Source organism: Sorex fumeus, unplaced genomic scaffold (assembly GCF_029834395.1).
Source record: "Sorex fumeus unplaced genomic scaffold, SorFum_2.1 ptg000098l, whole genome shotgun sequence".
Lineage (NCBI taxonomy): Eukaryota > Metazoa > Chordata > Mammalia > Eulipotyphla > Soricidae > Sorex > Sorex fumeus.
Window position 1 is genome coordinate 20116569 of NW_026606155.1, and position 26781 is coordinate 20143349.

Genomic DNA, 26781 nt, shown 5'->3' on the forward strand with positions numbered 1-26781 from the left:
TTATGATTACAATTCAGAAAAAAGGGAAAAGCGAGAGGGAAGGGGAAACAAGGAGGGTAGAACAGTGACCTCTGGTAGAAATGACAAATACCCCTTTAAGGCGATGAAGACGAATTAATCGTGGAAATATTATCCTATCCACTTGAAACCATTAGAGGCACATCTAATAGGGCCTAGTTACCTTCCAGGCAGGCTAACGCGAGCCTCTGCAATGAAATGCTTCACTTCCAAGGAAGTGGCAAAGCCCTGATGTTATAGGAGCTGAAACAATGTACTGTAAGCAGTAGGGAAATGATCATCTGTCAAGCCTAACCAGTCAAGAGAAAAAGTAAAACCTTCAGGTTGGAGAGACAGTACAGCAGGTAAGGTGCTTGTCGTGCAAGCGGCCAACTTGGGTTCGATCCCCAGTGTTCCGTCTGATCCCCTGAGCACTTCCAGGAGTGATACCTGAGCACAGAGCCAGGTATAAACTCTGAACATCACTGGGGATGGCTCCAAAAACAAAAACAAACAAAAAAAAAAAGAGTAAAATAATCTCACCCTCATGTTTCCCGCCACTCTACCCTGCTTGCTGTCCCAAGCGAAGAATGAGCTCCCAGAACATAAGTCCAGATGGAAAGGCTCTGCTTCCAAAACTCAAATGACTTTCTTGTTAGAGATCTGAAACTATTCGAAGCTACAAAGAAGAATCTGAGTTCAATGGAGTGAAACAGCGTAACTTGTCTTGGCTAAAACTTCAGGCACCAGTTCCCTGATTAAACTATAGAAGAGGGATGACATGGGTCCACCCACTCCCCACCTGGCATGGCACCCGCTCTCTCAATGTGCTCCCAGAGCGAACATCTCTGCCCTGCTTGCTGCTCCCCCTTGGCCTTGCCCACTGTATCCTTCTCTGCCAGGGGAGGAGTCCCAGGCTTAACCAAATTTTCAGTCTCAAAACTAGTGTCTAACAATGAAATCAGGAAGGTTTTTAATGTGAGCATAAGAAAAAGGGGAAGCAGACCAGTCACTAGCCCAGGTTCAGGGGCTCGTCGCAGGAAGCCCACTATTCAAGAGAGTGGGCGCCAGCAAAAGGGAGTTCATTCAGCAATCTGAAGGGACGGTAGGCTCATGCCTCAAAAACCCACCTTCCTCTCCGGTTGGGGTGAAGGGGTTATATGAGAGAATTCTATGGATGTGGGCAGAGCAGGGAGTTCTGTCTGAGGAGGTCCAGGCAGTGGTCAGTGAACCCTTGGAGGATGGCAATCTGGTAATGGTCAAACCAGCATCCTTCAAGAGTCCTTGCAGAGGCCTCAGTGTGGAGTCTTCTCACCACCCCGGGTCATAAGTGAACCCAGTTCAACACCACACACAGAGCAAGGGAGCATTTCTGAGGAACAGGGATGGGCCACAGATCCAGGGAGAGAGAAAAACACAACTGGAAGGCACAGGACAGAGTCACTAATCCCTGCTCCCTACAGACCCAGTCCAGTTCTCTAGTCTGTCCATTTTCATCTGGGTAACAGCAGACAGTACTTAACTCCTCTGAGCCTCAGCTCACCTCATCTGTTTAGGGTCAGTATCCGCTTTTGTACAAGGCTGCTGTGGGTGCCTAGGAGGGTCTCTGACAAGAACCAAAGTGACCGGATGGCAGACCTCTCTTGTAGTCAAGAAGGGGGCTCTTAAAATTCAGGAACAGAATTTTCACCATTTTTAAAAATATGAATTCTAAAGAACCAAAGTCAGGATAAAAAAAAGTCTTCGTGAAGCCAGCCTCACATGCTGGGGGAAAAGGCAGCTCAGATAGAGAAGGGACCCTGAACCTGAGAAGGGACCAAGGAAAGGATGCTAGGAGGGCCTGCTCGGGATGGGAGATGCGGGCTGAAAGTAGACTATAGACCAAATGTGATGGCCACTTAATACCTCTATTGCAAACCACAACACCCAAAAAGAGAGTGCAAGCTAAAGGGAATACCCTGCCACAGAGGTGGGGTTGGGTGGAAGAGACGGGGTGGGGGTGGTGGGAGGGATGCTGGGACCATTGGTGGTGAAAAATGAGCACTGGTGGAGGGATGGGTACTCACTGTATGACTGAAATGCAAGCACAAAAGTTTGTAAGTCTGTAACTGTACCTCACAGTGATTCACTAATAAAAAAAATTTTTTTTAAATCTTCATGAACACAGGCAAAAGGCAAAAGTATTTAAACTTAATAGCATAAGACTGATGAAAAAAGGAAAAATGACAGAGCAGGTCTGCAGTGTTAGCGCCAACAGACTCTTGTGACAGAGCCAGCGCAGTTAGGACTCTTTGAAACAAGCTCCTTTTTTGGGTGTACGTCATGTCTGTGGCTGGGAAAGCGCCAAGAATTCCCGGGACCTAATTCCAGGGAATTCTGCAGCACCTGTGATTATCCACAGGGCACGCAAATCCCACAGGGAATATTCTCTCTCCCGGGGACCCAGCAAATGGCGAGAGCTATCACCTTCCCGACAAGCCTTCTCCGTCCCTTTCGGAGGCACCGAGCTGCGGCTCCAGGCAGGCGATTCAGGCGTGCATGGTACCCTTAAAACAAGAGAACTGGCATTAGTTACTGAATGCAAAAGGTCTCCAAGCTGTGTTGCGCTTCCTGTATTCATCCCCCCTGGATTCTTACTACACGTACCGTCTCACTAATACCACAGGCTACAGGCTACAGCAGCAGCGTTCCTACATCACGTCACTAGCAGCAGGATCTTAAGACATGTCACTTACCTCTGACCTACATGTCAAAATCACTAGAAGCGGGACAATCACTTGTTCAGTCCTATATTATAGGCAGTTCTGAAGCCCCAATGAAATAGCATGTGGAAAGTAACTTGATAAACTGAAAACACTGCGCAAATAAAAGGTCTGAGTCACCAATTTCTAACCACTTTTCTAACCACTGCGTACATTCTATAAATTAAAGACAATTACACCAAATCATCACCAATGACACTGTCCCTGGGTGTAAGATTAAAGGTCATTTGAAGTTCCCCCTTCCTGTCCTTGTGTGTGTCTACTTCACAGTGGCTCCTGAAGGACTTTTAGAAATGGTCACTACAATGTTCAATGAAAGTTACTGTGGGAGTAAAATTGTGTCTTGGGTAGCAACAGTCCTGACCAAGCACCGGAGCTCCTTCAATCCCCCGTCCACCATCGCAGAACACTGCAGGAGGAAGCTACAGCTCTCAAAAGGTTAAGTCTGACCGCCAACAGGCAACTCAACTACACGGGAACTGACTGACTGCTAAGGGCTAACTGGGGATTCCAGGGCCACAAGTTTGTGCATGGAGTCCAGAGAACTCTGGAACAGCTTTGCTCAATGTCACAAAGCCTTCCAATGATGCCCTGGAGTCCCAGGAAAGGAAATGACGGAGCTCCAGGGACAGGACCACCGAGGATGACCACTTCCTTTACCCTCTCCCCATCTCGCTCTATCCACCTTCCTACACTCAATCTGAAGGGAAAGCAAAAGAAAAGGATTTATTTGTGGTGTAGTGCACAACTGGCGTTAATCTGGGGTGCCACCCAAGCAGAGCTCGGGGGGCCCAGGACCGCTCACTCTGGGCAATACCTAGCCAAGCAGTGGGAGGGGTTGCCACCAAGGCCACATCCAGCAGGGCCTGAGTCACCATGATGTGCTCCAGGATACACCCACTGGCCCTCAGGGTGCCACGCAGTGCTGGGAACTGAACTTAGATCCCCAGAATACAAAGCATGTGCTCCAACCCCTGTGAAAAATCTTCCTGTTTTCTTTAAACAAAAATTATTTAAGGAAATATTCTTTAAATATCCCTTTAAAGTGTGTCATTTTTCTGTTCACCAATATCTCACTGAAGTGTGTTTGTCTCAACATCCAATACTGCAGGCCTCCACTGAGCACTCATCCCATCAGCCTCAGCACGTGCTGCGCAGACCAGATGCTCCGTGGGCACACCCTGGGGCAAGAGCAAGCTGAAGGAATGCACCGCCCACATACAGCGCCCAGAGTCTTGGTGGTCTGATTTAAGGTAGAACGAACAAAGCCCTGTGCTTTGAGACTAAGCGTGAATCCCCCAGAAGAATCCCTAAATGAGCTCTCAAATTCAGACAGCTGAGAGACCGTTCTGCTGAGAGACAGGGACCCGGTCGCTGTGGGATGACCCTCCCCAAAGAGAAGCCCGGTTTGGGCCCCTCGGACTCACCTCTTTGAGCAGGCCGAGAGGGTAGAAGGAATGTGGAATCGGAAAGCTTGTCCAATCCAGAATCCATTCTCTCCACTTCAGAGCAGTGGTCAGGAGTCCACTCGGGCAGAAGGTTCGGGACGGTGAATCCCGGGACACATTCACCTTCATAGAACCAATCACTCTGCTCATCATCCCCTGAAGAGAGAAGAACACACACCACATACCAAGAACATGACCCCTCGTGAAACCACCAGCGAGGAGAATCTCGGGGCGACCGGTCTGATGATACTTGTTAAATAATAATGAAGTATAAAAGAATTGTTTTAATCCTTCTCCTTGACCCATATTATAATGAAAACAAGGGCAACAAACTAGTTGCATCTTAATGTCACACTGTGGTAGACAAGATGGCTTTTTAAAAATGGATAAAGCTGCTATGTACTAAGGCTGTAGTACCTACCAGGACCAAGCTTCAAGATTCTTACGTCTGTCACCTCTTTAGAATCTCTTGCCAACTTCAAAGTAGAAAGGGGTGTTTAAAGCCAAGAGATGTCAAGACCAAGCAAGTAAAAAACAAAGCCAGGATTTGAACACCATGTCCAACTAACTCCAAAGCCTTGGACCAAAAAATTAACTTCACCATGTACTATTCTCTGTGTTGTAAAAGAACCTGGAGCTTCAAAGCCTATAAATGTTTCTCAATTCAAAGCCAACGATTTCTGAATTCAACCTGCACTTCTCAAATCAGTGAGAGAGAGAGAGTCAGAGCTCATTTCTTCTGCTGTAGTTCATTAATAGAACAGAAAATCATCTTGACACTAGCAACGCAAGCCACAAAGAAACGCTTGCCACTGAGAGCAAGTTGTCAAAATTCATACCATTTGTTCTAGGTCATACTTTTTATTGATGATAAAGTTAAGACAAAACACATCTATCCACTCGGGTCAGACTTCTATCTTCTAGCAATAATGACAGCAGCCTCAGTTTCTACTAGAATATTTCTGCCCACAATGAGGAAAATAAGTAACTTTGGTACCTCACACCCTCATTTCAAACTAGCAAAGATGAAGCTTCTAAGAACATCGAAGAGATCACAGAACAGCCACTGCTTGCTGTATGCAAGAGCACAGGGCACACCGATCACGTGAAGCATCAGATTTTCAGGGCAGTAACAATCAGGATAACGACAACTCTTAAATTACTCTGCAGACAAGGGAGCAAGGAAGCAGTAATGAAGGGGAGCTGGTGATCCCACTAAAGAAGATACTCAGTGTTCTCTTATGAAAACACCACCTACATAATTCCCAACACTGTGCAGAGCCAAAACACAAACCACCACCACGAACAGACAAGTCTTGAAAACAGCAGTTAATTCCCAGTCTGGAGTGTCCATCAAGGGGTGGAGGTGGCGGGGAAGGCATGCACTGCCAGGCCCAAACTCAAGGCTTCTGACTCTGAGGTGGGGGTGGGCAGGACCAAGGACTGAGATGTACAGACTGGGGATGTAGCTTTAGACCAGATGCTTCATGTTAGATCAAATATTTCCTATGTGTGTGGGCCCTGGATTCAATCTCAAGCAACAGGAAAAAAATTTTAATTAAAAAAATTAATTTAGGGGCTGGAGCAGTAGCACAGCGGGTAGCGCATTTGCCTTGCACATGGCGAACCCGGGTTCAATTCCCAACATCCCATAGGGACCCCTGAGCACCGCCAGGGGTAATTCCTAAGCGAAGAGCCAGAAGTAACCCCTGTGCATTGCCAGGCGTGACCCAAAAAGCCAAAAAAAAAAATTAATTTATACTTCTAGAGGTAGAAAGCCAATAAAGGGGTTAGTTAGGGCACCTGCCTTGCACATGGCCAACCCAAGTTTGATTTCCAGCATTGTATATGGTTGTCTCCCACCAGGAGGAGTGATCCCTGAGCAGAGCCGGGGTAAGCTCTGAGCACAGAAGGGAGTGGCCCCCAAATGAAATAATAATAATAATAATAATAATAATAATAATAAATGCATATTTCTAATCACTTTCTTAGCTGATCTGGAAACTATATTTTGAGACACACTATTCTAAAAAGTATCCCACCAAAGAAGACATATGACTGAACCAAGCTGGACATCAGAATTACAATGCTTCTCTGCACTTCAATATTCCTTTCTCTATTCCTTTCTTATTAATCCCTTTGTCCATTTACTAAAATAATAGATTTAGCAAGATCATGTCTTCTGCTGACAAAGGCCAGACTAAAGTGGAATGCTTTTCGTTGGAAGCATTCACCACAGATTGCTAACAATGCCGAAGGGACTCACTGACCTGGAAGGCCCTTCGGGAGACCCCACGACCGGCAGCCTTCACCCAGGTTCCCGGGGATGCCTGACCCAGGATCTCCTCTGGGTGTTCCAGAAGCTAAGGAGGAAGCTGCTGGATGGGGCTCCCGATTTCCTGCTCCTTGAAAATCCTGCTTTCACTAAAATAGATTTTGCCATTTGTGAAATTCTAGTACAATTCTGTTTCAAGGAGGAAAAAGGAGAAGTTAACCCCTTGATGGGTTCCCCAGTAACTAATAAAGAGCTGACTACATGGAAAGCAATGTGTCACAGATTCTTGTTGCAAAGAATAAAATAATTCCTGCCTGTGAAAAGCTCCCATGGAAGACACCTTCCTACCACAAGAATGTAATCTGACAAAGTGAGAAGAGAGCAGTAAGCAGGGGACAAGGGGAAAGGAAGCAGCTCTGAGGAGATGTGTCTGCACTGTCCCTTAGCATCCCTTGGGCAAACACAAGCAATCAGGACTTGGGGGAAATGACTGTCTACAAAGGTACAGAGGACCGGAAGAGCCCGGGAGCCAGCACCGGGGGTGTCTTTCCCATTCCAGGAAGGAAGGAGCAAAGAACAGTTCTGGGAGCCTGGAGAGAACCGTGGCTATGGAAGGCAACCCAGTGGAAATAGAGGTCCACAGCAGGGCCACACCACCGCTGCCCACTGGCACTCTAGCCGCAAGGGAGCGGGGAAAGCCAGTCCAGAGTGGCAGACACACACTTCGCTGCTGCCAGGATAGAACGATCCATCCATGCCTTGGCACCCAGTCTCGGCCCTGAGGCAGAGCACACTTTCTCAGCCACTGACCCTGGGCTAGCTCAGACGACTGGCTCTAGGTAGCTGAAGATCAGCAGGGGAAATTTCAGCAAAATATTGTCCATAGCCACACATGATCTTCCTGATGCGGTCACCTGGCACTCAAATCCTCCACTATCACAAGTCCATGCTGAATACAGCCACTGTTCCTTCAGCCCAGATCCCGGAATTAGACAGACGATAATAAACCCAGTCAGCTGAATCACAGCTAACTCCCAGTTACACAGCAAGAAATGAAAGTTACAAACAACCGCCGAAATTCGGAGGTTGGGAAGTGACAGTATTCTACTAAAAACCTGACTAACCCACTCTCATTCACCTGCTCTCCTTCAGTAGTTCTGCTGATGGTCAAAACCAAGTGAAAATTAAGGGATAAGAAGACCTAGTGGTCTAACCCACATATGTCCAGGAGGGGCAGAAGCAGACCTGGACTGAGTCCTGGCAGATGGCCATCCTAATGCTCCTGAGAATGCAATTGCATGTAGAGAGAACAGCCCAAGAAAGACCTGGAGGCAGGGGCAAACATAGCTGAAAACTTTAACCTGGAGGCAGAGGAATAGTACGGCAGGTGAGGGCACTTGCCCTGCATGCTGCAGACCTGGGTGCAATGCCCAGGACTGCACATGATCCCTCCCCCACTCCCACTGGAAGTCATTCCTGAGCACAGACAGAGTCAGGAGTAAAGCCTGCCAGGCAAGATCCACGAACCCCAAAGAACCCAACCGACTAGATTACCTTGGCGTCCTTCGTCATTGGTAAAGAGCCCCGTGTCACTGCTGCTGCACACGCTGCTGGTCTCACTGAAAGGACAGAGCACAGGGGAACACATCAGCATCACAGAGCACAAACCCGAGCTTCCCCACGCTCGCTCCATCAGGGATTTCAAGTTCACTGGGATGTCTCAGGGGAAGGCTGATTCCTCTCCCCACCCCACCCCCGAAAAAAAACAACAGAAAAATGACTCTTTCATTTATCTTTCTACATCTGTTTCAAAGAATTTGAGAAATATCTGGAGTTGGGGAGATGACTCCAAAGGCTGAGTGCCCGCTAGCATGGGAGGCCCGGATTCAATCCCTGGCACGACTGGTCCTCCAAGCAGCACCCAGAGGGCCCCCCAGTGAGTAACCTCCAAGCACCACTGAGTGTGCCCCCCCCCTCCGCACCAAGAATAAACAATCTGAAGTCTCTGTGAGTTTAGGATTAGAAAGCTATTTATTAAAACTCACAAAGGTAATCTCAGTCTGGCTTGTAAATTAAATACAAATATACAGACTCACCCTCTACTTCACTTTTTTTTTTTCTTTTTGGGTCATACCCGGTGACGCACAGGGGTTACTCCTGGCTCTGCACTCAGGAATTATTCTTGGCAGGACTCGGGGGGGGGGGGGGGGGGGGGGTATGGGATGCTGGGAATCAAACCCGGGTCGGCCGCGTGCAAGGCAAACGCCCTCCCTGCTATGCTATTGCTCCAGTCCCTCTACTTCACTTTTAAATGCTATCAACAACAGTCCCAACTAAATGGACAGTTTCAAATGAAACTATCCAACTTGAAGACATCAGGGAGCACTCCTTGTGCCCCATTTACAAAGCAATAAAGAAAATTCATGGCAGCCAGAGTGATAGTACAGTGGGTAAGGTGCTTGCCTTACACATAGCCCACTGGGTTTGATCCCTAGCATCCCATATCGTCCCCGGTGCACAGCCAAGAATGATTCCTGACTGCAGAGCCTGGAGTAACCCATGAGCATTGCTGGCTGTGGCCCAAAAATCAAAAAGAAAAAAAGAAAATTCACTAAGATTTAAAAGCCAGCATGACAAGTGTTCTTTTCTAAATGTAATGTCTTTCCTTTCAAGTGAAAGCAACAAAACTCATTTTCAAAAAGGGAACTAAGGTTGAAAATAAAAACAAAACAAAAAAAAACAACTATAATCTCCATTTGAACTCACTGAAATAAAACTTTCCCCCACAGAATTCTACCCAATCAGCTTCATTTTCTGAGTTATTGCCAGCAACTGATTCTGCCTCTTCTGGGGCTGCTTTTCGTCCACCAAATTTTCATCAAATTTGATTCATGTGGATTAAGAAAATGTCCCTGTTCTTTACAATACTTGCCATTCCCTTGATTGAGAGTGCTTCTTTCCAAGCTCGTTAATCTTTTTTTCACGCGCTTTATTGGAAGAAACCAAAGCAAGGAAGAAACATTCTTACTAAGCTGCATAAGAGAAGAGACTTGGCAAAATCCCAGGCTACATTCCTGGATCAAAAATCTGAAAATATTTTGTATTTTGCAACCTTTCCAGGTATCCTGCCAACACTAAATTTAAAATATATATATGCATATACACACATATATTGCTTAGAGAGCACTGTTTTCCTCACTTGTCTCTAAAAAACAGATCCAAGAGCCAGTAAAACATACCTGGTCTCTTTAAAGTTTCTTTCCTTTTATTTCTCTCTTACTGTGGGGACATTCTTAGGTGTCATGGTTAAGAAGTATCTCACTATGCTCTCTAGCTGGGTTCTGATAAATTTGGTCTCTTCAAAGGGCTCCGCAGTGAAATCAAGAAAATACCCCCACCAAGTACTGCTTTCTTCCTACTTCAAGCCCCCGTGCCTGTGTCCTTTAAGGAGTTCTATCAACCTTCCTCCCATTCAGCTCTGAGCACCTCCAGGTGCTATAAAATTTAAAGCTTCCCTGAGGCTTTTTTGCATGGATTCCATTTTCTCTTCGTGTTCTAAATAAAGGGGACTGGCTTAAAGAGAATTGCTGGATCCCACAAACTTCCTGTCACCAACCATTTTCTAGCTTTGTCACAACAGAAGCACTATTCTTGAAAAAGCTTAAGTCTGTTAATAAGTTTCCTATATATAATGATGGAGAACAGCAAAGATGTCACAGACATGGCACCAGGATCTCAAGCCAATGACCAAGGGAGATAATGTAGTTTCTTCATCAAGAAAATAAGCTATGAGTTATGGCTAACAGAATACTCATTGTGCCCATATTTGAAAATAATTACTTCACCCAATTAGTATCTATTAATTCTACTTATTTCTTAGAAGAACTTGTATGTGGAAATCTAATCCTATGTAAGAAACTTAGTACAGTTTGCTGCAAAGATTAAAAGAACTTCAAGGCGTGTGTGCATATAAATGCTATGATACAACATGCAAACATGTAGCACTAGCTATAAAGTAGAAGAAGCAGGAGCTGGGAAGAGCCCAAGAGGCTGGAATGCACCACTTATGTGAAGCCTGGAGTGTGATCCCCAGTTACATGATCCCCGGGTACCTGCAGATGTGGCCCTGCTGGCCCCCACACACCACCAGATCAAGTGTGGCCAAAAGTGACCTCAGGATCCCCAAAGACTGCTTGAGAGACACTCCCCCCATCCTCCTTCCACAAAAAAAGTGGAAGCAAATTTCCCCTTCCAATTTTAGATAGAAGTTCTTCAGTCCTACAAGTTTTTATTCACTTCTGGTTTAGAGAATTTTACTTACCTTAACCACATCAATTAGATTTTAATAATGATTGTCAACTAATGAAACGTTTATTTAGCTAATAGAATATTTAATGTTAAATGTTCAGCCAACATGGCCAACCCGAGTTTGATTCCTCCACCCCTCTTGGAGAGCCTGGCAAGCTACCGAGAGTATCTGCCCGGACAGCAAAGCCTGGCAAGCTCCCCGTGACGTATTCGATATGCCAAACACAGTAACAACGAAGTCTCACAATGGAGACATTACTGGGCCCGCTCGAGAAAATTGATGAACAACAGGAGGACAGTGACAGTGAATGTTAAATGTTAATATAACAGAATGTTAAAATAAGCTATTTCGCTTTTAGCATATAGTAGTTTTAGTACCTTTAGCACCTTTCTATAGTAAAAGGTCAATGAGTTTCACATTGTCAGGTGCTGGGGGCCAGAGCAATAGCACAGCAGGCAGGGCCTTTGCCTTGCATGCCAACCGGGGTTCAATCCCCGCCACCCCATATGGACCCCCAAGCCCACCAGGAGTGATCCCTGAGTGCAGAGCCAGGAATAAACCCTAAGCACTGCTGGGCATGCCACCACCCAAATAAATAAATAAATGTTATCAGGTGCCTAACAGTTTCCTATTCCCAAGTCTGCAAATTTGTTCATAACTTCTAGTTTACTTTTTGGTTTTGGGGGCCACACCAGTCTTGCTCAGGGCTTACTCCTGGCTCTGTGCTCAGGGATCCGTCCTGGTGGTGCTCAGAGGTGGGAGAGCTGGATACAGGAGATCAAACTTGGGTGGCAGCATACAAAGCAAGTATACCTTAACACAGTCCACTGGTAATATATTTATTTATTTGTGGGTTTGGGGGCCACACCCGGAGATGCTCAGGGGTTACTCCTGGCTCTGCACTCAGGAATTACTCCTGGCAGTGTTCGGGGGACTATATAGGATGCCAGGGATCAAATCCGGGTTGGCTGTGTGCAAGGCAAAAGCTCTCCCTGCTGTACTATCAGTCCAGCCCCCCACTGGTAACTTTTTAATATACGCTTTCTAACTAAGAAATAAAAGCCCTGAGTCATCTACTCTTTTTTCTCTTCTTCTTATTTTTTTTTTTTTAAACCACACCAAGCTTGGTGCTCCGAGGTCCCTCCTGGTGATTCTAAACTTAAAGACCTAAATTCTTAAAGACCTAGATTCTAAACCCAGGGCTCCTGCTTGCAATGACAGGCTTCAGCCCACTGAGCCATCTCCCTGGGACAGCCCCTTTCCTCGCTGTTACAGGTGTCCTCCCTATTTCTTGTAAGCACTCCACAGGTGTCCTCTGAGGCTTAGTCAGAAGAGAGACACTCCGTCTGTCCTGGTGGGGGGGGGGGGGGGGAAACGGGGGACGGGGGACAGACAAATGAAATCTAATGAAATCTTGTCCTTTAATCAGATGGTACCAACTGCAGGGGGTCTGCATCACCTCTCTCTGCCTCAGGATCTGTTCAGAATTCACACACAATTCCTCTCTGTAAACAGCAAACAAAAACCTTCCTAGAATATTTCTGAAACATTCTGAAGCAAAAAACGCATTAAAAAAGATTCAAACCCAAACTAGGAGAATAAAGCAGCTCCAAGAGGTAAAGAAATGCTATCACCCAACTATTTCTCCAAACTTTTACTCATTGATTCAGTAAACTGGTCTTATTCAACCTAGACCAGGAACTGCCAGAATGAGCTGTAAATCCAACAAATGTGTAAATCGCAATTTCAATATGGTTTGTAAAAATGATTAGACTACAAGATGAGAAAGCTATGGTGAAGGTTTCCAATGAAAACTATACTTTAAAAAAAAAAAACGCAAATAAAATGAAAACCTAGACTTTGGACCTAAACTTTGGACCACCAACTGTATTACCTAATCTATGATACTGATTTTAAAAATACAACTGAAATAACAAGTGTTAAATTGACCTAACTAGAGTTCCAAAGACTTTCCTCCCCAACATTCTATTCTGAAAACTTTCGAAGACACACAAAACAGTTGAAGGATGCCAACAGCTCACACTCGATCCCCCAGGCACCAAGACTAATGTTTAGCTTTATCACTCATGTGGACATGGAACCTTCGCACCCAAGCATCTACATATCAGAAGCTCTTGGCAGAGCAGATAACTTGCCTGGGCCTGCCACCCAGAAGTCGATTAACACGGGAACAGAGCCCATTAAAATACTATCGGTACCTCTTCTCCATTAAAATGATTGATTCCAGGACAAACATGTCTAGCTAACCGTGAACTTGGTACCAACTTGGCTGCAGTGCTCAAGTTGTCAAGCACTTGCCTTGCAGGTGTGAGGTCCTCGGTGACATTCCTGACCTGAGAAGAGCTTCCCAACACCACCTGGAACAACCCCACGCCAGGAGCAGCCCTTCAGTACTGCCAGTTGAGGCACCCAAACAAAACAATTTTTTTCTCATCTGATCTGCTCTTCTAAGTGCTGAGAATAAACTATTTGCCCCTTTTGAGAAGGAATGAATACTGTCTTCAAATAGGCAACATTTTATTAAAGACAGTATTTTTTATTCTACAGGAGAAAGCAATGCTTTGATACATATTGAGTTGTCTAATTTGGGGGTGGGAGGGCAGTCTGGGTCACATCTGGAGGTACTCGGGGCTTATTCCTGGCTCTGGGTTCCAGGATTTAGCTGCTGGTAGTGCCGGCAGCCCACAGACGGTGCCAAGGATGGGATGAGAGCCAGATGCAGGCAGAACGGTGCCTCCGCCCCTGTACCATCTCTCTGGCCCTCAGTCACTTGATTCTGAAGATCATGCTGGTTGGCAAAAAATTATCAGTTGATACAAAGCATTTTTCCATTTGATCTTTGCCCATTTGTATTTCTTCTCTGAAGAAATTCCTATTCATCTCTTCTCCCCATATTCCGAAAGGGCTGGATGCTGTTTTCGTGCAGAGTTCTACAAAGTTCTTTATGTCTCTAGGATACCCACCCTTTGTCAGGTGAGTGGTGGCCAGAATGACACTCTCATATAAAGAAAACTCAAAAAAAAAAAAAAAAGCAACTGCCCAAAGGCAACAGAAACAAAGAGCAGGAGAACTGGTCTCTAGTAGGAAACACTGCCATTGGGGCAGGGGTGGGGAGATAAGTTAGGGAAGGGGAACACTACGACAATGGGGGAGGGCGAAAATGCCGAGGGAAACTGGGACATTAGTGGAGGGTACGGGGCACTGGTGTTGGACAGCATACGCCTGAAACTGAATTATAGCTATTACTGTAACTTTGTAATTCACAATGATTGAAAAAAGAAAAAGAAACCACACAATTTAAAAAAAATCAATTAAGAAAACCAGCTCAGTACCTGAAATGCAAAAGTAGTAAACCTCATCGGCAGGTCAATTTGCACCCTCTCTGGACCTCCGCTGGATGCCACAGCCAATAATCCTGACTGCAAGCGTCTGGCAGACTGAACCAGAACCACGCAGCTAAACTGCTTCCAGGTTCCTGAGTCAGGAACTACACGTCAACAGGTATCTGTTATTTAAAGCTACTAGATTTAAGGGCAATCCCCCCCTCCCCCGCATCAGTAGGTAATACTGCAACTTGGTGAATTCTTGTTGGCAAGTAATTTCCTACTCTTTAGCCCTAATGAGTCACTTCAACAAGACATATTCTTGTAGTTTCAACAAGACACAGTTCTCTGATTTCTCACAATTAGGAGGGGGCAAAAAAAAAAAAAAACAGCTCACCCTCTGACAGAGCAGCTTGCTAGTTCTTTCCTATCTGTAAGCTCAGAGGTCTGCAAATTGAGATCTTAAAAAAAAGAAAAAGGAGTTTATACTTGCCTCAATTACAATAAGGAGATACGAAATGAGTTTATCTCATCTATGATTAAAAGTTGGCATCAATCAAGAGCTCTATAACGCTGAGACCAAAGCCTGAAAGTTCCCAAGGCATAGTGACAGAGTCGGCCCTCAAAAGGTAGCGCTTTCTTCTACAGGGCCACAAGACCCTCATATCCCTGACTGTGTGCTTGGAAGGGGGGAACTGCGAGCAGTGCCCACTCTCTTTAGGGTCTCATGAAGATCAGACTTAAGATGCAGTCAAGTGGAGCATGAACAGGGGAAGAGAGCCACAACAGGGAAGGAATTACAAAAAATTAGTGATTTAAAAAGAACTGGAATCAGTAGCCTACCACTTAGGTTTCTTACCCACAGATGATTATTAACCAGCTGGCTTGAATAGAGATGTCTTTTATATTTAAAAAAAACATTGGTGGGCAGGACACACTGGACAATGCTCAGTCCTTCTCAGGAAAGACCCCTCGTGTTTCCTGGTGGAAAAAGTGGTGAACGGGACCAAACTGAGGTCAGCTGCATGCAGGGCAAGCACCTTTACCCCCGTACTATCTCTCTGGCCTCTACATTTAAATTTAAAAATAAAAAAAAAAACAAGTAGAACAGAGCTATGAATCACATTACCATATAAAACCTGAGAGGTTTTTTATTTAAATTATCTTTATTAGGAAGAGTGCACTGGACAAAGATTAACTTGCTTACTTCTACGTCCACTGCAGCACTATTCACAATAGCCAGAAGCTGAAAACAACCTGAGTACCCGAGAACAGATGACTGGATAAAGAAACTATGGTACATCTACACAGTGGAATAGTACACAGCTGTTAAGAGAAAAGTGGTCATGAAATGAAACCATGCTGAATGAAATGAGTCAGAAGGAGAGGGACAGACATAGAATGATTGCTCTCATTTGTGGAATATAAAACACACAGTATGAGATGAATACCCAAAGAAACAAGGGCCCAGAGGACTGGTCCCCGGTTGGAAGCTTGCCACAAGTGGGAGCGGAGAGGACAGTTAGAACAGAGAAGGGATCACTGTGACAATGATAGTTGGAAATGATCTCTCTGGAAAAGAACTGAGTGTTGAAAAGAGGCACACATGATAACTTTTCAGTACCTATACTGCAAACTATCATGCCCAAAAGGAAAGAGAGATCAAGAGAGCAAGAGAGAGAGAAAGAAGAAAAGTGCCTGCCACAGAGGCAGGCTGGGGTGAGGGTGTGGGAGGGAAACTGGGGACACTGGTGGTGGGAGATGGACACTGGTGAAGAACAAGTGTTGGAAAATTGTGTGACTAAAACCAAATCGTGAACAACTTCTGAAAGTGTGTTTCTCACGGTGATTCAATTAAATAAATAAAATTCTAAAAACTAAGTTGTTTTCACAATTCAAAAAAGAAGCAAGCGAAAAGTCACCAGTAGATCCACTGTCCAAAGACAACACAGCACCAAGGCGTGACTCTGCTCTTACTATTTTCCCATCTCTGTCCTGAGCAGACCTCTGAATCAGAAAGAGCCTGAACGGGAAAAAAAAGCAGCAAGAAAAAAGTGCCTGCCAGAGAGGCAGGCTGGAGGTGGGTGGGAGGGAAACTGGGGACACTGGCAGAGGGAAGTGAACTGGAAAAGTGATTGGTGTTAGAATGCTGTACACCTAAAACCCAATCAAGATTAACTCTGTGGGGCTAGAGCGATAGCACAGCAGGTAGGGTGTTTGCCTTGCACGCAGCCGACCCCCAGGTTCGATTCCCAGCATCCCATATGGTCCCCCGAGCATCGCCAGGAGTAATTCCTGTGCATCGCCGGGTGTAACCCAAAAAGCAAAAAAAAAAAAAAAAAAAAAAGAATAACTTTGTAACTTTGTAATTCAAAGTGATTCCATTAAAAAAAACAATAAAAATTAAAAATGCTTTACCCTATTAAGAAGATAAAAATAAGGAACTGATGGGTCAAAGCAATAATATGGCAGGCAGGGTGTTTGACTTGCATGCAGCAAACCTCAGGTTCTATCCCCAGGACCCCTTATGGTCCCCCAAGCTCTGCCTGAGTGCAGAGCCAGCAGTAGGAAGCCTTGGGCACTGCTTGATGTGGCCCAAAAATAGGAAAAGAAATTGAAATATAAGGGGGCCAGAGAGATAGTACAGTGGGTAAGTCACTTGTCCCAGCATCCCATATGGTCCCCTGAACACTGCTAGGACTAATTTCTGAGTACAGAGTCAGGAGTAACCCCTGACCATTACCGAGTGTAACACACACACTCACACACAAAGGAGGAAAAAAGAGAAAAAGAAACTGGAACATAACCAAAGGAGACATTTTTATAGACAAATCAGGTTGAAGGCAATAATAAACAATAAGAATGTACAGTTCCCCTTTTAAACAGAGCACAAGGAATGGAGGCAGCAGCCAACCAATGGTCAGACTCGTGGCCACTGCCAGCAACTCTCATGAGGGCGCACTTCCTTGGTTATCTCACTGAACTGGAGCTCTAGATTAGAGCCTCGTTTCTTCTATGGGTCAAAAACCCATATGGGGCCACCTATCTGCATGTTCACCTTCTCCCAATGAAAAAAAAATCAGCAACAGTCAGAGACCAAACATTAGTTCAAAATCAACCACATGAGGAACCTGGCCACTGTTTCTGGCCAGTGCACACCTATGTAGAATTTTTCACCTATGAAAAAGGGAGTCACGGCTGGAAAAAGTTTCACGAAGCCGCATGTGAGAAGTCCAGCCATTCTTTTAAGACTTACATCTTCTCAGAGCTAACAGTGATTCCTCCTTTGATGTAATGTCTTTCAGAGAGCTGATCCTCTGAGATCTGACTATCTGCTAAGAAGGTCATTCAGTCTCCTTCCCGGATGAAATCTACCTAAAATTCAAGGGAGGTTGTGGGAGAGCAATTTCCCCCTCAAAACCCTTCTCTTGGGGCTGGAGTGATAGCACAGTGGGTAGGGCATTTGCCTTGCACACGGCCAAGCCAGATTCGACTCCCAGCTTCCCCTATGGGTCCCCCGAGCACCATCAGGAGTAATTCCTGAGTGCATGAGCCAGGAGTAACCTCTGTGCATCGCTGGGTGTGACCCAAAAGAGGAAGAAAAAAAAAAAAAGACCTCATCTTCCTACCCTTCAAGATTTCTCTTTATAACTGTTTTACCCACCACAGTAGCAGGATGCAAAAACAATGGCCAGAATCAGTTTAGGTGGAGATGGCTCTTCATGTTTATACTTTCACTCCTTAAATGTTAAGAGTTTATCATTGTTTTAAAACTCTGCAACTTTTTTCTTCTTTAGTGACATGGGACCACACCTAGCAATGGTGAGGAACCTCCCCACAATGCTCAGGCCAGGCAATGGTGGGGGGCCAAAAGGGCTACACCTGACGGTGCCAGGAGGCCAGCTGGTGCCAGAGATGAAACTCAGACCTCACAAAACACCAGGCATCTGTTCTACCTCAGGCACAGTTTTTAAAGTCATCCTTATCCAACGCTTCTGTTTCTTCCCTCCCATCCTTCATCCTGGGTCTCAGTTCTGTCTCCCACATATATTATCTTCTCTTCTAACTCCTCCCTCTGCATTCTGGAATGCCTTCCCAATGCCTTCTGATGATTCCACAGCATTAACTCGGATATTCTGTAGAACCCTTTGGACTTAACCCTGCAATTACAGGTGTCAGAAAGACCGTACAGGAGGTAAGGTCCTTGCCCCAAGCACCAGACACCTGAGCCCCGTTAGGAGAGAACCCTGAGCACAGTAAGGAGTGAGCCATGAGAATCACTGGGTATGGCCCCAAAACAAACCAAAAAAAGTAAAAACCTCTGCAGTTACAGTTCACATTTCCCCCTGAAGTGTTTCCCTTACTGCCCGGTGTTCACACGGTCATCTTTCAGTCCTGGCACTTGCTCTGTTTCAAAATGATTATTTTTATCCCAGTGGATGTTCTTACACCCCAGTGGAGATTTTCTACAAGGTTCTTCAGGTTCCTGTGACCAGCATTTTCAAAAACATGTCCTTGTGAGCTTTTATGAGCTCGTTCACTTTCCCTCAGGCTTAGACCTGTTTGAGGCCTCAGGCTAAGAAACAGTTTACCTGGAACTTGTTATTTCTCACAGAAATGGTATGTAAATTACCCGTGTTTCCATTCTTTTATTCCTTTGGATGCGGGTAATGTGCTCTTAGACTCATGAATGGCCAGAAGTCGCACTGGCTTATTTTTTTAAGGTAGGTATGAATAAAAAGAGAATTTTCTTCTCACTCTGACTGGTTCTGACCCTGATCCAGAAGTGTGCAACAAAAGGTACATAAAATACTCCACTTCACAGGATACACTAGTAAGAGCTCTTTCTCCGGTCCTGCCCTTGGTAAACTTTACTTCTGGAGGCTGCAATTTCTAAGACCCAATACCCTGTGACTGCCTACTGCTCCCAAACACACACACACACGCACGCACACACACACGCATGCATGCGCACACACACACACACACACTTTTCTACTTGAGTGTACTCTGAAAGTTATAGCTTTCAAACTGAAAATGAAAGACACTGACGGGAAAGCAAGGGGTGACCAAACTGCAGCTGCCCAACTTGCTGATCAAAGCAGGCGCCGACTGCTGAGAAAGAAGCAAATCAGATTGTCCAGGGCAAGGCAGGGCAGGAGACCGAAGGCCTTGCGCGCTACCTTCCCAGTGCCTCCAGCCTCCAGAAACCCTGGTGACAGGTCACTAACTCCTGGTTTCTGGAGTCGAGAGTTCGTAATGTCTTATAACTTACCAGATGCCTTTTAAAACAAAATGTTAGAACAAAATGAGAGTGGTGCCTAAGATGAACTAAGATTGCAAGGAGCTCTGGGGTCACTCAGTTCAACCTCCTAACTCTAGAATAACTCAGTAAGTGATCACCAAGCCCACGTGCTTGGATTCGTCCAGTGGTCTAGAGACAATTTTGAAATAGCTCTAATTTTTAGACCGTTATATTTTATAATGAGGTATTACGTGAGTCTACTTTCTATGAGTTAAGTTCCTTCCTGTCGCCACGCATGTAAGTTTATTAACATTTCTTTCCAGAAGCACTTACCAAGCTTATTCAAATCTACTTCCCAAGGTTTCCTTTCAGCTGCTCCTAAGAATAGGCTTGTTGAGCTTAAACGATGTGAATTAATACACCACCGTAGCATCAATACTCACCAGCGCAATGCCACCACTGGCAACAATGGCAAAAATACTCTGGGTCAGCCTTCCTATTTACAGGGCAGACAACAGAACATTCTCCATCTACCACACCTGACTCTTTCTCCACAGCTCCAGTAACCCCTGATTAATGACCTCCACTTGCAAAGGAGGCTACTTACCTTAACCATGAAATAATGAACGCTATTGATCCAACAAGCTGCTGCTAGAGAGTGTTATTGATCACCCAATCTTTGGTTAAAATGGTCCTCATTTAGCAATTTCACTGTCACAAACACCTGGAGCAAAGCATGCTCTTAATTAAAGAGTTTGGGGAGTTACAGTGAGAGGTGATGGACAGAAATCTTGGCGCTCTCCCATTTATTCTTGCTTCTGAGCTATTGTCTGTGTCAGAAGGGATATTGATTTTCTATGAAAATAAGAAAATAAGAGGCACCACGAGGTCAGAAAAGGTCAGCCTGGGTTGGTGGAGGGGGACGGTTTAGTACTCTATCTCTGTCACCTGCCTTTCAGGAGAAGGGAATATTTCCTTTCCTGGGAGACTGGTCTCTCATACATCACCTTTGGAAGGCTCCTGACAGCAACTTCAGACCACCGCCAAACCAATTCACTCATGGAAGAAAAGGCTGAGGTGGGAGAGATGGTACAGCGGATAGGGCACCTGCCTTGCACATGGCCGACATGGGTTCAATTCCCAGCATTCTATTTGGTGATCCTCTATGGGCTCCGAGCCTGCCAGGATTGATTTCTGAGTGCACAGGCAGGAGTAACCCCTGAGCATTGCTGGGTGTGACCCAAAAACAAAAAAAAGGGGAGGGGGAGTAGGAGGAAGGAGTATAAGGTGGTTACCTTGCATGCGAATGACCTAGGTTTGATCCCCAACACCCTATATGGCTCCCAAAGCCCTACCAGGAATGATCCCTGAGCTCAGAGTCAAGAGTAAGCCCTAAGAACTGCCAGGTGTACCCTGCTCCCTCAAAAAAAAAAAAAAAGAAAGAAAGAAAAAAGAAAAGAGATACTCTGAGGGCCAGAGAGAGAGAGAGAACAATGGGTAAGGCACTTGTCTTGCACACAGCTGGCCCATGTTCGATCTCTGACAACCACATATGGTCCCTGCCTTCTCCCCTCCCACCCCACCAAGCACCTCTGAGCCCCACCAGCAATGATCCCTGAACAAATAGTCAGGATGAAATCCTGGGCAGTGCCAAAGAAAATCAAACCAAAAGAAAAGTATTATTTGGTATATAAGGTCACTATTAAATATTGTGAGTGGCTATAAAATAATGTTAGGTTGGTTTAGTAAGTGTGATGAGGGGGGAAAAATGTAATTCCAAATAATACATATATAAATTCGGTAAGAAGGCCTTAGAATATACATAAGAAAATGAGGAATTATGAGTCTATCTAGTTGTACAAACTGGCAAATGTAAAGTTAGTGCAGAAAAATGTAAAAACTGGAATAAAAACCATCCCTAAAGGTTTAAGCATCCAGACCTAAACAGCTTTTCCAGTGCCTAACATCTCATCTCAGTTTCTAAGATTTATGCCTCTGTTTTTCAGACAAACTTCAGAAAAAACAGAGTCCTAAGAAAGGTCATCTGTTCTACATCAGAGAAGTTATGAGACAGGAAAGGCACAGGAAAGGTGAATTCTCAGGGTAGTAAAGTAGGAAGGGACAGAGCACTGGAGTGAGGTCTGAATCCAGGTTTTGCCACCGAGTGACCTTGGGCTGATGATTTAAAAGTGCTCAACCCTGCTTCCTCTCCTGTAAAATACCAAAGAGTGGTACCTGCCAACAGTGGCATCAAGATCACACCCTATTAGTGCTTAATAGACGCAAACAGTAACAGCGGTAGAACACAATGTTTTCAACTCGGAGTGGGCACCCATAAAGGAGTCTGATTTGTCATCAAGAAATTGGGAGGGGAACAGAGTAGATGCTGAAGATCCTACCAGGCGGTGGACAGTCCCTCACCACAAAGAACTGCACCATCCAGAATGCCAATCGCATCCTCAGTGAGAAACAGGTATCACAGAATTAATGTTCGAAGTATCAAGCTGGGAATTAAAAATGCTCCTAGGACTATGCAGTGTCTATGCTTACAAATAAACAAACAAAAACTACTGACATTCTGAAATGCACCGATTAGAGACCAATTTTTCTCACTTGACCACATTTTGGCTTTATGGGTTTCACTGCTGTTTATTCTGAAACTTACCGTGTGAGAATGTCAGTCATAAAAATAAATAAATAAACTCAATACAGTCACAGTCTAAGCAGCAGAGAACAGAGTTACAACCCAGAAGGATTTAAAGTTATGATTCTGAATGGGCAAAGGCAACTTACCAGGAACATTTACACATACATACATACACACACACACACACACACACACACACCTAGGCACACCAAGAAAAGCAACTTACCATAAACATTTACAAACTCCATACATGCGTGGCACCAACACACACACATCCTTAGACTAAGTGAGATGCTGGTTCTAAAGAACAGTACCCATGTATATAAACTACAAGGCCTAAATAGCACGACTTGGTTTTTTACCTAACAATCTTGGCTACGCACTTGAGATTTTAAAGCCATGTTTAAAAACAAATGGCTTTCTATTACACAGTCTTGCTGACGTAGGGAAAGGGAAGCAGGAAGTACTGAAAAGGGTCAAGATCACCAAGATTTGGATAAAGGAGATCTCCAAGGCCTGAGTCAGAAAGCCGCCCTCATCGAGCCTGCATTTGTACTTTGGGTACAGCCACCAAAAAACAACAACAACAGAAAACACAACTCTTCGCTTCCGTAAGGGAGATCTCACCATTCGGACATGTTCTCATCGGAGCCCTGCTTCTGTTCGTCGGCTTCACACTCCATCCTTTCCTTCCTTCCCGTTTTGCTTAGGAAAGTCCTGTTTTCTGCTGACTCGCACAAGCCATGGCCTGACGAGGCCCAGGGAGTGTTCTCCTTCCAGCGCGACAGGCGCTGCTTCTTTGCGGACTTGAACCTGCAGCCTCTCTCGTAGCTCCAGTCGGACACTTTGAGCTTCTGCTGGAGGCTGGCGGCCACCTCGGAGGTCACTCGCTTCACCTTCCGGCGCCGGCGCAGCGGCCGACACGGGGCATTTTCAGTAAAGGAGTCAGACTCGTGCCAAGAATGCTGCTTACTCCTGACAATGGCGTTGAGAGCGGGGTGCCTTTTGGCCACCATGGTGTCATCCGAGTCGCTAAAATTGGTGAGGGGGGCCACCTCCCGGCAGTCTCTGATGGCTTCATCCAGACTGGACTCCGAGGCCTCGCTGTACCAGCAGGTGTGCTCGGCCAGGTGGGTGAGGTCCGACCGGCGCTTGCGGCCTCTCCGCTTGCGAAGCTGCCGCCTCTGCTGCCGCGGGCTCAGGGCCATCTCTTCCCACAGCTCGCCAAGCTTATTCTGCTCGGACGTCTGCTCCAACGCTGAGGCTAAGTCATGTACCAGCTCATCCATGAGGCCACATCTGCCAAAAGGGAAAGTCACAAGAAGGAAAAGTAAATGTCAATAGGACCGCCGCCGTCAAATAATGTTCCGAGAAAGATCTGGCACCACAGTCTACAGAAAAGGCAGCACCTCCTGTCTGGCTACACCTAAGCTCTGTTCCTTCCACGGTCCCCTTAAAGCCATTAAAAATAAATGTTTAAGGATGGAACGATAGTATAGCAGGTAGGGTGCTGCCTGGCATGTGGCAGACCCAGGTTCAATCCCAGCATCCCAAATGGTCCCCCAAGCACCACCAGGAGTCATTCCTGAGTGCAGAGCCAGGAGTAAGCCCTGAGCATGGCCGGACGCGGCCCAAAAAAGAAAACAAAACAAAGCAAAAAAACAGGTGTTTGGCCGTGTTAAGTGCCTGAAGTCAGCAAGTTTTTTTGTTTTTTTTTTTTGCTTTTTGGGGTCACACCTGGCGATGTTCAGGGGTTACTCCTGGCTCTGCACTCAGGAGTTACTCCTGGCAGTACTCAGGGGACCATATGGGATGCTGGGAATCGAACCCAGGTCGGCCGCGTGCAAGGCAAATGCCCTACCCACTGTGCTATCTCTCCAGCCCCAGAAGTCAGCAAGTTCTTAAGACACAAAAACACAAATGCTCACCAGACAACTGGGATACTAGCAATAAAACAAACAAAAAGAGGAGGCCTGAGGTATAGATTATTTCCATTTCCTCTTCTCCCCAAAGAAAATTGCCAGTACATGACCTGATGGTTCCAAAGGAAACACACACAGCTTCAAAAAAAAAAGGGCAAAGGACTGTTCTGTGATCTGGGGTCACAGGTTAAGAATTCTTGTGGCAAGGAACAGAAGACAACCCACTGTCATGCCACCTGTGCGGTGGACCGGGAATTTGCCTGCACGGTGAACCAAGAAACAAGTGCAGGGCCTGGGAGTCTAGAAAGAGAGAGGAGAAAGTTCAAAGCCAACCACCAGCTGGAGAATAAAGAGCCCTAAAGTGCATATATATGTTTTGTCTTTTTTTTTTTTAATAATTAGCAAAATGTAGGCTCTTCTCCTCATGCTTCAAAAGATTAAGTGGTCATCCTAGTTAAGTGTTCTCTGTCTCTATCTGTCTCTGACACACACACACACACACACACACACACACACACACACTATAACTAAAACTGAAATGAAAGGGATTGAGGATACCTGGCTGAGTGTGCTCCCAAAATTTCCAATTTCCCATTCACTCCCCTCAAGTCCCCCTTACTTCCGGGGGCCTCTCCGGGCACAACCCTTCCAAAGGACCCGCGTAAGGAACTGTCTAGTAGAATCTGCACACCACCTCATTAAGTGCATATTAAATTAGCACTTGCTCCCCCCCCCACCAAGTTACACCTGGTTCTGGCGTATGTGTCAAGGCCATAATTAGGGCTTAGAAATGGTGTGGCGCCACTGTGGGGCCCAACTTTGGAGCGTGCCATCCCCATCATCCGGCCCAGGGCTTGCTCAATCCACACGGACATCCCCTGCTGTCTGTCCTCCTGCCAAGAAAATCACAGGCAAGGAGACTGCCACCCATTCGGAGGCCCATGTGGGGCCACCTCACTCGGGCACCACGGTCAACCCCATCCAACTCTTCAGGGCGTGAGAAGCCGCACGACATAAAAAATCACATTTTAGGGGGAACGGGAGCAGTAGGTATACTTGCAGCAGATTCGGGTTCGATTCCGGCACCCCATAGGGTCCCCCGAGCCCCGCCAGGAGTCATTGCTGAAAGCAGAGCTAGGAGTGTTTACCTCTGAGCATCACTAGGTGTGACCCAAAAAGCAGAAAAAAATAAATAAAAATAAAAAAACAAATCCCCCTCATTGGAGGCCACGGGAGGTCTCTGGACCCTGACACCAGGGGTCCGGGCCACGTTGCACGCGGTTCCCCTGACACCTAACGCCGGGCGTCTGCAAACACGCTGCCCAAGCCGCGGGGGGACGCGCCAGCCGGCCCCGGGGCGCGGTGCACACACCCCTCGGGCCTCCACACCCGCCATCCGGGGAGAGACACGGGGGGTCCCGGGGGCACCCCGTGACCAAGCCCCGAGCCCAGGCCAGCGCTTGGGGTCCAAGGAGGGCGGGGTCGCAGGGAGGGGGCGCGGCGGGAGACGGCCCGGGTGGAGGGGGTGGGGGCACCCGTCCGGGGTGGACACCGCTGGAGGGGCCCGCCCTGAGGACCGGACTGCCCCCTCGGGGAACACAGGCCGCGACCACCCCCAGCCAGAGGAGCGCGGAGGGGACCCCACGCCGGCCTCCCCGGGCCCGCAAAGGCCAGGCCCCGCAGCCCGCGCCCCGCCGCCGCCCCAAGGCGCGCCCGGCCGCCGCGCCGCCGCCCGCAGCCCCGCTCCCGGCCGACTGGCGCCGGGGACCCCGACCCCGAGCGCCCCCTCGCCCCCCTCTCACCAGCTGCAGCAGCAGCCGCCTCCCGCCGCCGCCACCGCCACCGCCGCCGTCTCGGGGCCGAGTCTCCCCGCCGGGGTTTCCCTCTCTGACCTCACTTCCGGCTTGGGCCGGAGGGGCGGGGCTTGGTGGGGTGGGCGGGGCCGGCAGAGCCAGAGGCCGGAGCCCGAGTGGCCGGTGCAGACCCGGCGCTTCCGCCCCGCGGCCCCGCCTACTTCCGCCCGGTGGTGGGCGGGGCCGCGGGGAGAGCGGAAGCGGTTTCGGGGGAGGGATGGAAGGGCCTGCGGAGGGCGGGGCCGACGCTCCGCGGGGCGCGGGCAGCGGGGCAGTGTCCTTGCTGGTGCTCGCTGCTTTCGGGGAGTGGGGCGTGTGAGGTTAGAGAGGAGTTTTCACGGCTGGGACAAAGCTTTAGGAGATTTGTAGAGTCTTGAGCTGTACCCCAAGTAGAATTTGGAGTGTCAAAGAAATGCACATTGTGAGTGCACATTGTTGTATAAATAGATGATATGAATATTGATGCATTTAACACGAAAGAGCCAAAGAAGACCTCCAAAGAATTTGTATCTCCCGACCCTGCCCGGAAACTCCTAACTCCTTGTTGGCTGTGCATGGTAACTTGGGAAGTGTGCAGAAAGGAGAGAAAGAGGGGTGAGTTAGTGTCCCCCTTCCCCCTCCCTCCGTGGGTGTTGTGCTGACCCGGAGTGGCACACACAGCAGGGCTCAGCTGCAGCAGGCAGGTGCTTTGGCCATTGAGCCATCTCCGTCCCCCCACTGCTTGAGTGAATCTATAGTGTTGAAACTGGGCGGCACTAGTCTCTTAGTTGAGAGATGAAGATTTACATGGAAGATGACTAATGTGTTGACAAGTTGGTGGGAGAGACAGCATGGGAGTTACAGTGCTAATTTGGTATGCTGTTTACCCCAGTTCAAACCCCAGCGCCGCATATGGTCCCCCTAGCACAGCCAGGGGTCACAGGAAGAGCCACTGGGTGAGGGATATAAACAAAACAAACCCCAAAAAAATATTCTTGGT

The 26781-nt window shown here is 47.0% G+C and overlaps 1 protein-coding gene across 2 annotated transcripts in view; it reads right to left on the reverse strand.

Annotated features, from left to right (window-relative positions):
• Positions 1 to 25768, reverse strand: part of GPATCH2L (G-patch domain containing 2 like) — a 51578-nt gene extending 25810 nt beyond the window's left edge. For both annotated transcript variants that reach the window (XM_056133625.1, XM_056133626.1), the window contains exons 1-5: positions 25752 to 25768; positions 22655 to 23326; positions 8037 to 8101; positions 4187 to 4363; positions 2464 to 2543 (exon numbers count right to left, since the gene is read on the reverse strand). In XM_056133625.1, the coding sequence (XP_055989600.1) occupies positions 2464 to 2543; positions 4187 to 4363; positions 8037 to 8101; positions 22655 to 23316 (984 nt within the window). In that variant the 5' untranslated portion in view covers positions 23317 to 23326; positions 25752 to 25768. The remainder of the gene's footprint in view (positions 1 to 2463; positions 2544 to 4186; positions 4364 to 8036; positions 8102 to 22654; positions 23327 to 25751) is intronic.
• Positions 25769 to 26781: the final 1013 nt, after the last annotated feature.